This window comes from Procambarus clarkii, chromosome 83 (genome assembly GCF_040958095.1).
Source record: "Procambarus clarkii isolate CNS0578487 chromosome 83, FALCON_Pclarkii_2.0, whole genome shotgun sequence".
Lineage (NCBI taxonomy): Eukaryota > Metazoa > Arthropoda > Malacostraca > Decapoda > Cambaridae > Procambarus > Procambarus clarkii.
The window spans coordinates 12,729,976-12,741,946 of NC_091232.1; the positions used below are offsets into that span (position 1 = coordinate 12,729,976).

The following is an 11,971-nucleotide window of genomic DNA, read 5'->3' on the forward strand; positions in this document are numbered from 1 at the left end:
ATCGTTTTTTCATCCAAGTACACATTTTACTGTTGCGTTAAACAGAGGCTACAGTTAAGGAATTGCGCCCAGTAAATCCTCCCCGGCCAGGATACGAACCCATGACATAGCTCTCGCGGAACGCCAGGCGAGTGTCTTACCACTACACCACGGAGACTGCTAAACTGCTGATTGGAGACTGCTGATTTCTCTCTGACATACACACACATCACAAAGGAAGCATCCCGAAGCAGCTGTCTAACTCTCAAATGCCTATTTACTGCTAGGTGAACAGTACACCAGTGTGAATGAAACTGCCCATTTGTTTCCGCCTCCGCTGGGGATCGAACCCGGACCCTTAGGACTACGATCTCAGAGCGCTTTCCACTCAGCCGCGAGGCCCCCACGGTCTGTACTCACTTAGTTCTACTCACCTACTTGTGCTTGCGGGGGTTGAGCTCTGCCTCTTTGGTCCCGCCTCTCAACCGTCAATCAACTCATGTACAGATGCGTACATCTGTGAGTATATGTGTGTGTGTGTATGTGTGTATGTGTGTACTCACCTAGTTGTACTCACCTAGTTGAGCTTACGGGGGTTGAGATCTGGCTCTTTGGTCCCGCCTCTCAACCGTCAATCAACAGGTGTACAGGTTCCTGAGCCTATTGGGCTCTATCATATCTACACATGAAACTGTGTATGGAGTCAGCCTCCACCACATTACTTCCTAATGCATTCATTTGTTAACCACTCTGACACTAAAAAAGTTCTTTCTAATATCTCTGTGGCTCATTTGGGCACTCAGTTTCCACCTGTGTCTCCTAGTGCGTGTGGGTATGTGTGTGTGTGTGTGTGTGTGTGTGTGTGTGTGTGTGTGTGTGTGTGTGTGTGTGTGTGTGTGTGTGTGTGTGTGTGTGTGTGTGTGTGTGTGCTCACCTAATTGTACTCACCTAATTGTGCTTGCGGGGGTTGAGCTTTGGCTCTTTGGTCCCGCCTCTCACCTGTCAATCAACTGGTGTACAGATTCCTGAGCCTACTGGGCTCTATCATATCTACATTTGAAACTGTGTATGGAGTCAGCCTCCACCACATCACTTCCTAGTGCATTCCATTTATTAACTACTCTGACACTGAAAAAATTCTTTCTAACGTCTCTGTGGCTCATCTGGGTACTAAGTTTCCACCTGTGTCCCCTTGTTCGTGTCCCACCCGTGCTGAAGAGTTTGTCTTTGTCCACCCTGTCAATTCCCCTGAGAATTTTGTAGGTGGTTATCATGTCTCCCCTTACTCTTCTGTTTTCCAGGGATGTGAGGTTCAGCTCCTTTAGCCTTTCCTCGTAGCTCAATCCTCTCAGTTCCGGGACGAGCCTGGTGGCATACCGCTGAATCTTCTCTAACTTTGTGTGTGTGTGTGTGTGTGTGTGTGTGTGTGTGTGTGTGTGTGTGTGTGTGTGTGTGTGTGTGTGTGTGTGTGTGTGTGCGCGCGCGCTCGCTCGCTCGCGTTTGCAGAGAAAAAAATATCTCTGAACTAAGCCTAGCAAATTTTAAGCAATTAAGAATTACGAGAGTTAAGAAAATTGACTAGACCTTATTAAACTTCAGAAAGTTGTTCGCTTCCATATTAACGAGTAATTTGCATAATTAAAAAAACTTGGGCACGTGTTTGTGCTTCAGAAAGACAGGTATTGATCCATGTATATCCTTCAAATCCGTCCATTATTTAAAATGCATTTCTTTGAATTATTCCTGAATGGAAGAGAAGGCTGGAATGACAACATGCAAATTTTATTAGATTTTGATGAGTCTAGCTGTCATAATAAGTAATAATTTCAATATTTATTATATATATATGCCTTAGTGAATAATTTTTTCATTGAAATCAACGTATTTATTATTTGCATATTTTCATTATATGTAGAATACACATATCTTCGATCAATATTATTTTACTTATCTTACAAACTAAGGAAATTAAAAATAAAGCCTTTCTTACCTTTGGTAACTCAATGTCCTCTTATATAAGCAGTTAAAGACCGACTCGAAATCTTGCGTTCAGTCATTGTCGTTGTTATTGTTGACACAAGCAACAAGCAAGAGTCAATAGAATAGGTTCCAACAAGAAAAAGATACAACTTTTCGATTTTTGGTGAAAATGAAAATTCATCCTGTTGCTGAAAGTTGTATACATCTTGTGTTGTTGTCTTGTAGGACTTGTGCCTGATGATATGGCTTCATTGTGAAAGTTTTGCACCGAGACTATGGCTGAACGTAGGGGCTTGCCTGTTAGGCGATGGTTGTTTAGCGAGGGGGGGTCGTTACTCAGCCTATTGCTGTAGAGTGAGAGATTACTAACGTGTCTATGGATGTGTTGTGCAACTCTCCACTGAGGCACTGGACTTGCAAACAAATTTTATACTGATACTACGGTTGCGTGTGTTGCAAGTTTTCGAAGATTTATTGTCGTACCAAGCTACCTTTCCACCTACTTCACTGCAGAATCGGGTAAGATAATCACTATTTTTCCATCTTTGTTCAAAAGTTTCCTCGATGTTTTAATAAAACTGTGCCTGAATTTCCCCGACGTTCTGTATGTACCATCCGTCCTACACGAGGTGAATGGCTGAACCAGTGTATAAACGTTCAGAAGCACAGTAACTGAGCACACCTCGCCAGCTGAAGCCCTCGTGGCTCAGGAGGTAAAGTCACTGACAGTGTGAGAGAGAGAACGTTGACTACGGCTCCTCCGTCCGCGCCTCGCTACACTCCACAACCCACTAGGACTGGCCACGGACCTCCACCCACTGACACCCACTGCCCAACCACTCCCTGCCTCATCGCCACGCATGCCCACAAGGTGTACTGTTCATACGGACAACTGCGTATTGAGTTATACTCAACTGTTGTTGTTTTTAAACTTGGTCTCATTACATGCTACATTTGTTCTTATTTTATCTTATTATTATACTTATTTTCCTTGCACGCAATATTTTGGTAGTTTCTTTGGTTGTCATAAAATGTAACCATACTTCTTCTATATATTGAAGTCATCAATAGATGATAAAGATTAAGCCACCCAAAAGGTGGCATGGGCATGAATAGCCCGTAAGTCATCAATAGCAGCGTAAGTATACTTATATTATATTGAATGACAGTTTGTATTAACCTGTTTTGTAATTTATGCTATTTCTATTGCACAAGTAAGTATGCACCAGTCACCTTCCTGATACTAACCCCGTTCAGTAATCTGAAAAAATATACTATCTATCTATCTATCTATCTATATAATATATATATATATATATATATATATATATATATATATATATATATATATATATATATATATATATATATATACATATACAACTTTAGAACACTTTCCCACCAGGAGACTCGAACCCTAGCCAGCACAGAAGCCTTCCAGCAACTGGCATAACAGGTACGCCTTAACCCGCTCCACCACCTGCTCAGACCCTTAAAAGAGATGGTAATTTCGGAGTATTTAAATACACCAAAGATCACCACCTCCCAAGAGCACTAGAGCAAGTGAGGGGTCATTTATACGTTTATTTCATCAAGTCCCTGTTAATATGGGAAGACACAGTGTCTATGCTTAAGGCACAACTCTCCTAAACACGAGAGTGAAGTATACAAATACTTCACTCTCGTGTTTAGAGAGAGTGAAAATTGTATACTTCACTCTTGTGTTTAGGAGAGTTGTGCCTTAAGCATATACATATATACATATTCATATACATATTATATGCGAGCAAGCTTGAATGGTTTAAGGTACCATGTACACCAGTTGAATTGTGCTCCTGGCGGTCTGGGTTCTAGTCACTTCTGGGCTGTGGAGTTTTCATTCGCATATATGCTTGGGGACCATTCAAGACTGTTCGCATTTGTGTTGCTCACGTGGCCCCATAAATTTAAGTGATTTGATGGAATAACTATGCCCAAGATTACCATCAAAGTGCTGTCTTGACGGTGGTTCAAATAGCCTCGGCTATCATCGTCTTTTGTACGGTCACAGATGGTCGAGTGGCTTAAGGTACCATGTACACCAGTGTCATTGTACTCCTGGCGGTCTGGTTTCGAGTCAATTCTGGGGTCTGGAGCTTTCACATTCATATATATATATATATATATATATATATATATATATATATATATATAAAGGAGTTATCTATAAGGTACAAAGAGGATTATCATATATTATCATATAGTGTCGAGTTACATACGTGTAGTATGTCTCCCTCCGTTTCCTGGAAGTGTGTACGTCACATAAGCCATTCTGAAAGCTCTGAAAGAGCTTATCCCCTCCTCTCCTCATGAAGCGAATAGACACTCTAGTGTTAATGTCATAATTCCATTCTCTGGGTTCCATAGTTATATTCAGACCCCCCAAGACGATTTTATTTTGGATTATAGATGTATGGATAGATGGGTAGGCCGATGGATAGATATATGAATGGAAGGATAGACGAAATTATATAGATGGATAGATATGTGGATTTATGCTTGGATTGGTGAGTAGCTGTATGGATAGATGGGTAGATGGGGAGATGGGTGGATAGATGGGTAGATGGGTGAATATATGAATAGATAGATGGACAAATAGGATGGATGAGTATCCAGATAAATAGACAGATAGATAGATAAATAGGCAGATGAACAGATGAGAGACAAACAGACACACCCGGGCAATGCCATAGTTGTATGTAAATGACGAAGAAATTAATATGTGATAAATATTATAGAAATATTTAACCACATAGGATAACCTGAAGCAATAAACGACCTGAGCGCTATCCTGTTATCAACACATGTGGATTTTTCGTTATTTTTTGTTTATGTATATATACAAGAGTTCATACATACTTGATTAACACGATGGCACTCGGGTCATTTCTTGTTTCCTTTTTTCAATATATATATATATATATATATATATATATATATATATATATATATATATATATATATATATATATATATATATATATATATATATATATATATATATATATATATATATATATATATATATATATAATGTATAATTATATATATTGCTGACGTCAATGACGTCATGTTGATATCAACGACGTGATGTTGATATTACGAATGTCAAATAACAGTAAATAATGTCTTGATGACGTCAGTGATATCAAAATGACATATCTTGTTGATATTATGGACAGTATTGTCTCTCTCTCTCTCTCTCTCTCTCTCTCTCTCTCTCTCTCTCTCTCTCTCTCTCTCTCTCTCTCTCTCTCTCTCTCTCTCCCTCCCTCTCCCCTACCTCCCCTCCATATTTATCAACTCTTCTCCCATGGGCACCTCTGAACGGGCTATAACTCCTCCGAGCTGCATTAATTTTTAATCATCTTGTAATTTGAGGATTGAGCTTAATTGGCACCGCCTCTGACCAGCTGCTTTTAGACAATATTTTCGGAAGAACTATTAATCAGTTTTCTCTGAGACCACTTGACAACTATAAACAAAAATTTGTTGGTTTTCTGAGTAGATTTGATCTTCAGAAATCTTGGGCCAATTTGTGTTTCCCTTTTCATATTAGTAACTGAGCCTACGGCTTGTCTTTATAGGTCATGTGAATGTAATCTTCTGTGTGTGTTATGTGTGATAGCAGTGTTATGTTATAGTGGCGTGATGTATCGGTGAAAATGGTTTTTAACCTTGTCAAGTTTAGGTCAACACACACTCTGATTCTTTCGCCAATCAATTATATCGATATCAGATGATGTTTGTAACAATGTTAATAGCTGTTTTCAACCGTTGAAATCATGTCACTTAAAAGGATATCAATTGGATGTCACTATAACATCAGAGGTTTGCGTTCACTATATCAGCTGTCTTCTGCAACGATATCAGTTGTCTGTAACTAAATAATCAGCTATCTGTAACCACGATATTTATTGTCTGTTATCTCGATATCAGATATCCGTTCCAACGATATCAGCACCCTGTAAATATGACCTCGGCTGTTTTCAATTCGACCATCGATTCAACTGCTAAATTTCCCCATATTAAAAAGCATCAACTACTTTGTATCTCGTGTCGAAGAAATTTGCTTGATGAAATAACATATTTTATTAACAAATAAAGTTATCATGCAATTCGGTTGACTATACATGGGTTTAAATAATGTACATGTTAAAATATTAGCTTTGAAGACAACTCAGCACTAGCGATTACTATTTTTTTTGTAAATGAAAACGCATTTACAAAATAGAGCAACAACGAGGGAGATCTAACACAATAAAATATGGCATTTAAAAAATAATCTTGGCATGACATTAGTCCCTGTTATGAGAGATTTATAGAGAAAATACGAATTATTAATGTAAATGCAGACTTTTGCCGAACGGACAGCGTTCATAATTTTCAGTCTACGGATCTGAGTAGACATACGGACCAGTCTACTCCCGGCCGAAGCAAAAACTGGGTAGAATGTCTTTAACCTGCTACCTCTGTTCACCTAGCAGTAAATAGGTATCTGAAAGTTAGCCCGTTGTTTCAGGCTGCATATTGAGGATGTGTGTGTGTGCTAGAGAGAAATGTAGTAGATATTGTAAATGTAATAGCTATTGTAAATGTAATAGCTATTGTAAATGTAGTAGATATTGCAGAGAAAAAGACCCATTTAAATTTGGTCGAGTCAGTACATTAGACAACCGATGATCCAAGAGCTACCAGCTCGATCCTGCAGGCATAAAATGGAAATACAAATAGCAAATAAAACACACATACACATACACAGACACACACACACACACACTGCTAGTTTATTAAAATAAAATAAAATAACGAGGTTCGGGAGGTGGGATGGAGAACACAGTCTCCGAGACCCACAGTCCCAGGAATACAAGAATACAAGAATACAAGAATACAATAATACAGGAATAAAATAATAATACAAAAGGGATCTGGAAATGGACACAATAACAATACAATACAATACAATACAATTTTATTTAGGTAAGGTACATACATACAATAAATATTTACAAGGATTGTTTGACTTATAGGTAGAGCTAGTACATACAATGCCTAAAGCCACTATTACGCAAAGCGTTTCGGGCATAAACAGTCTTAACAGTCTTCGGGCATAACAGTCTTAACGCCAGAACTATAGGTATACACAACTACAGATGACACATTTGCAAGTATAAGGATTACCTTCAGGACCCTAAACAAGATAATATAATAGATACGATAATAATAGATAATAGATATCAAGATAAATAATACATATAGTAGATAGATATAATATGTTTAGTAGATAAGATAGCAATAGCAACACAATATAATACACAGTAAACGATAGCCCAGTCGTTAATTTGATATGATGAGACAGCATAGGATCCACTACTGGGAAACAAAACAAGAAAGTATAGAAAATACAAGAAAGTATAGAAAGATGTAGTATAGCTTCAAATAAAGATATGATACTTAACAATTAGCAACAAGAAGAAACACGAACTATAAGAACTAGCTAAAAAAACTCAGTCTAATAACATTTAAAGAAAAAAGGGAAAGAAAAGAAGTGATCGCAACGTACTAGGTACTAAAAGAGAATAGTCAAAATGCATGGAAACTCTCTTTTTCCGAATGAAGGTCAAGAGAGCGAGGCGTTAAAAGAGAAAGTTGAAAAGAGAGGTGAGCCTGAGACATATAACTAAGTGCTCCAAGCCAGCCAGAGTGGTAAATAAGTGGAATGAACTTGAACCAGAAAAAGTGCAAGCAGCTACAATTCATTACTGAAAATGAAACTATGAAAACGTACTGGAACCTCTGGAGGGGCAAAAGCATCGCACAATGAATTGAGCTCCCAAGCACTGTGGTGTGTGCTATAAAATGTGAATAGAGAGAAATTAATAAATTGGAAGAATATAAATATCTTGAGGTTATCTTGAGATGATTTCGGGGCTTTAGTGTCCCCGCGGCCGGTCCTCGACCAGGCCTCCACCCCCAGGAAGCAGCCGGTGACAGCTGACTAACACCCAGGTACCTATTTTACTGCTAGGTAACAGGGGCATTCAGGGTGAAAGAAACTTTGCCCATTTGTTTCTGCCTCGTGCGGGAATCGAACCCGCGCCACAGAGTTACGAGTCCTGCGTGCTATCCACCAGGCTACGAGGCCCTCACAAGACAAGACATATAAAACAAGATACCACGAAAAATCTCATGACTTCTAACTATACTTAGATAACTGCAGCTACGTAAAAAAAGAAAATAAACATAACACTAGTGATAAAGAAAATGATACTAATTATGAAAACAACAATAATAAGGAGAAAATCTATAGGAGCCGTGCAAAGGGTTCGAACCTATCCGGTGGGTATTCCCACACACACGCCCTAGTCAACCAGGCCACGACATGGTATAAGGATTGCAACCAGGTGTTCTTCCGAATACACAAGGATTTCCTGAGGATTTTACTGAAGCCGGAACAGGATTTTCACACAATCCCCCCCCACCCCCTCCCCATGCACTGATGCACTGTCGTCCAGAAATGTCCCGCTTCTGACGATCCTCTTTCTACACACAGAGAGTAATCAACTAACATGTCCATAGGGAGGATTGTGTGAAAATCCTGTTCTGGCTTCTGTACAAGTCTGACACTGAGCGCGTCACCTTCTAATCAATACTTCATGCCTTCACTTTCCCTTTAAATGCATAAACATGAGCTCACTACAGTGCCGTGCTGCTTGAAGGATGAAGGTAGTAAGTAGGTAATATGTATGATGATGTATGAACACGTACATAAAACTATTCAGAGTAAACGGTATGTTTAGAGTATTATTTCATACCTGTTATACCCGGCCAGTAATAATGTCAATCTGAGCTTAAAATTCTATAATCGAATATTTTGTGGATATCATGAAAATTGTATCTTTTTTCAGAAAATAATTATAAATAAATCGTTTCAGATTATGATCGAGTTTTATACTATATATAATTTATTATAAATTTATTTATAAAAAATTTTGGCATTATATACAAAAATAATTTAAGCGTAAACAATTCATAATATTCAACAATTTAATTACAGAAACGCGACTAACAAGAGCTACAGGAATAGATCTTGGTACAGAAGTATGGGATTTGTATGTTTTGAGCCCAGATCAAGATTTTTTCACTAACAAAAACCAGGAATAAACATTTGGGTACTCATCTTCCACCTGTGTCCCCTCGTTCGTATTACTCTCTCCCTAAATAAACCAATAATTCCAATAAAAACTGCAAATGTGGTAATCATGTCTCCCCCCCATCCCCTTAGTCTTCTAATAACCTGAGATTCAGTTCATTAGTTTTTCCTCGTAACTCGCACTCCTCTGTATGAGTTACATCTTTTTGCGATTAACAAAGTAAAAACTCGATGCAGGTGTCGCATATTACAGGATTGGTCTGGCATCTGTTGTCGGTGAGTTCTCACCTAACCTAGTTCACCTAGTTGTGCTTACATGGGCTGAGACTCTGCTCTTTCGCCCTCGCCTTTCGACCATCATTACTTTAATATAGTGACTCATTTCATCCTTTTTTCGTGTTGTATTTGCTTTTAAATCTGTGTATCAAATTGCTTTCGATAGCATTACTCACCCACCACCTAATTGTACTCACCTAATTGTACTTGCAGTGGTTGAGCTCTGGCTCAACCGTCAATCAACTGATGTACAGATTCCTGTGTGTGTGTGTGTGTGTGTGTGTGTGTGTGTGTGTGTGTGTGTGTGTGTGTGTGTGTGTGTGTGTGTGTGTGTGTGTGTGTGTGTGTGTGTGTGTGTATGCGCGCGCGCGCAATGCAAGAATTGGTCAAACAAACCGAGCTTTTATATAATTGGTATCATATAACATTTTAAATAATGAATTTATATACTTATTCATTGTAATCAAAATTATGTAATGACTTTTAAATTTAATGCCAAAAAATAATTTAATGACCCACTAATAATAATAAAATTCACATAACCAACTTTTTTGATAAACAGTTGGAAACACATGTAAATTTCTGAAAATATTTGTCAGTATTACAGGCAATAAATAAAATATGATTTAAGTTGTTGCTGTCTGGTAAAATGGCTCTATAAAATTAATTCAAATTGGCCATAACCGAGTAAAACAAATACAATAAGTTTAACTACAATGAAAATTGTTAATAAACTGCTTGATTACATGTATTTCTTTTTACCCGGCCCCGTCGACAGCCACAACGATGCGAGGCCTTTGTTAACCACTTGTGGCTGAAGAGGCGAGAAGTACGTGGGTGCTGGAGAAGAAGAATGATATGTGACTATGGATGGGAATTAATTTCCAGGTTCCGCTATTTAATACTGATCCTGAACTCGAGGTGGAGGGCGAGTGAGTCACGTATGTTGGTTAATAACACAAAGTTGATTCCAATTATGTCGCGAGTGTTCGTATATTTCAGCACATTGCAATCGGCTTGTGAAAACTGATATCATGTCATTTATTGCTATTCTTTTCCCAAAAAAATTTAACCTGAATTATTAGCGAAAAATAATTCTTCTTTTTATCGTGTTATCTTAAAGTAATAAAGAAATAAATTAACATATGATAAAACCTGAGACGACAATTTCGACACTATCGAACACAGATTTCCAAATTCAGACGTTCTAGCGATATAAAAATAAGCAATAGTGACGCAACCACAGACAAAAACCCAACGGCTTCGACAGGCTGAAGAGGATTGACTAGGCTCGTACGCTTTTGGTGAGGGGGAAACCGCTTAAAATCTGACGCTTATCAAATCTAGAGAGCGAGCTGGTGTTACAAGCCCTGGGAATACTGGCACTCATCTTCCTGAGAGAAAAGTTGGAAGTGGTAAAAGTTTTTAAACGAGGAAAGTTCGATGTGCGCGGTTTAAGCGAGAGTTAGATAATAGGAAATGATAATGAAGAGAGGATTGGAGAATTTTTTTTTATACGAACAAGTGTGAAAGTGATTGAAACCAATATGTAATGAGAGTTTATGCTAATGAAAGGAGAGTGGGTAAGAGGCAATGCATAACTTGTTACTGCTGTTATTGGTACTTGAACGTGACTCCTATTGGTTGAGCGAACGTGCTGATGGCTATTACAATGGCACCCGCTATTACAATGACTATTACAATGGCAGCCGCTATTACAATGGCACCCGCTATTACAATGACTATTACAATGGCAGCCGCTATTACAATGGCACCCGCTATTACAATGACTATTACAATGGCAGCCGCTATTACAATGGCACCCGCTATTACAATGACTATTACAATGGCAGCCGCTATTACAATGGCACCCGCTATTACAATGACTATTACAATGGCAGCCGCTATTACAATGGCACCCGCTATTACAATGACTATTACAATGGCAGCCGCTATTACAATGGCACCCGCTATTACAATGACTATTACAATGGCAGCCGCTATTACAATGGCACCCGCTATTACAATGACTATTACAATGGCAGCCGCTATTACAATGGCACCCGCTATTACAATGGCACCCGCTATCACAATGGCACCCGCTATTACAGTGGCACCCGCTATTACAGTGGCACCCGCTATTACAATGGCAGCCGCTATCACGATGGCACCCGCTATTACAATGGCAGCCGCTATCACAATGGCACCCGCTATTACAATGGCACCCGCTATTGCAATGGCAGCCGCTATCACAATGGCACCCGCTATTACAATGGCACCCGCTATTACAATGGCAGCCGCTATCACAATGGCACCCGCTATTACAATGGCACCCGCTATTACAATGGCACCCGCTATTACAGTGGCACCCGCTATTACAGTGGCACCCGCTATTACAGTGGCTATTATAATTGACACCTGAAGTGTCAAACTAACATAGTTGTTTACGGGGTGAGCAGTTTACAGATGTAAATTATACTAGTAGTTAAAATAGCTATAATCGATGATCTGAATGATACCAGAAGGTAGAAAATAAATACAATG

The 11,971-nt window shown here is 38.9% G+C and overlaps 2 protein-coding genes across 2 annotated transcripts in view; one reads left to right on the plus strand and one right to left on the minus strand.

Moving 5' to 3' along the window:
* Window positions 1–2,768, minus strand: part of LOC123768842 (uncharacterized) — a 58,332-nt gene extending 55,564 nt beyond the window's left edge. Inside the window, exon 1 of the mRNA XM_069316167.1 lies at window positions 1,970–2,768. The gene's annotated coding sequence lies outside the window, so the exon portion shown is untranslated. The remainder of the gene's footprint in view (window positions 1–1,969) is intronic.
* An 8,252-nt stretch (window positions 2,769–11,020) lies between these two features.
* Window positions 11,021–11,842, plus strand: LOC138358388 (shematrin-like protein 1). Its single transcript, XM_069316225.1, has one exon. The coding sequence runs from the start codon at window positions 11,021–11,023 to the stop codon at window positions 11,840–11,842; it is 822 nt and encodes a 273-aa protein (XP_069172326.1).
* The last annotated feature ends 129 nt before the right edge of the window (window positions 11,843–11,971 follow it).

Excerpts from the sequence above, each read along its gene's own strand:
- LOC138358388 (XM_069316225.1), top strand. The coding sequence starts at position 11,021 with ATGCATAACTTGTTACTGCTGTTATTGGTACTTGAACGTGACTCCTAT.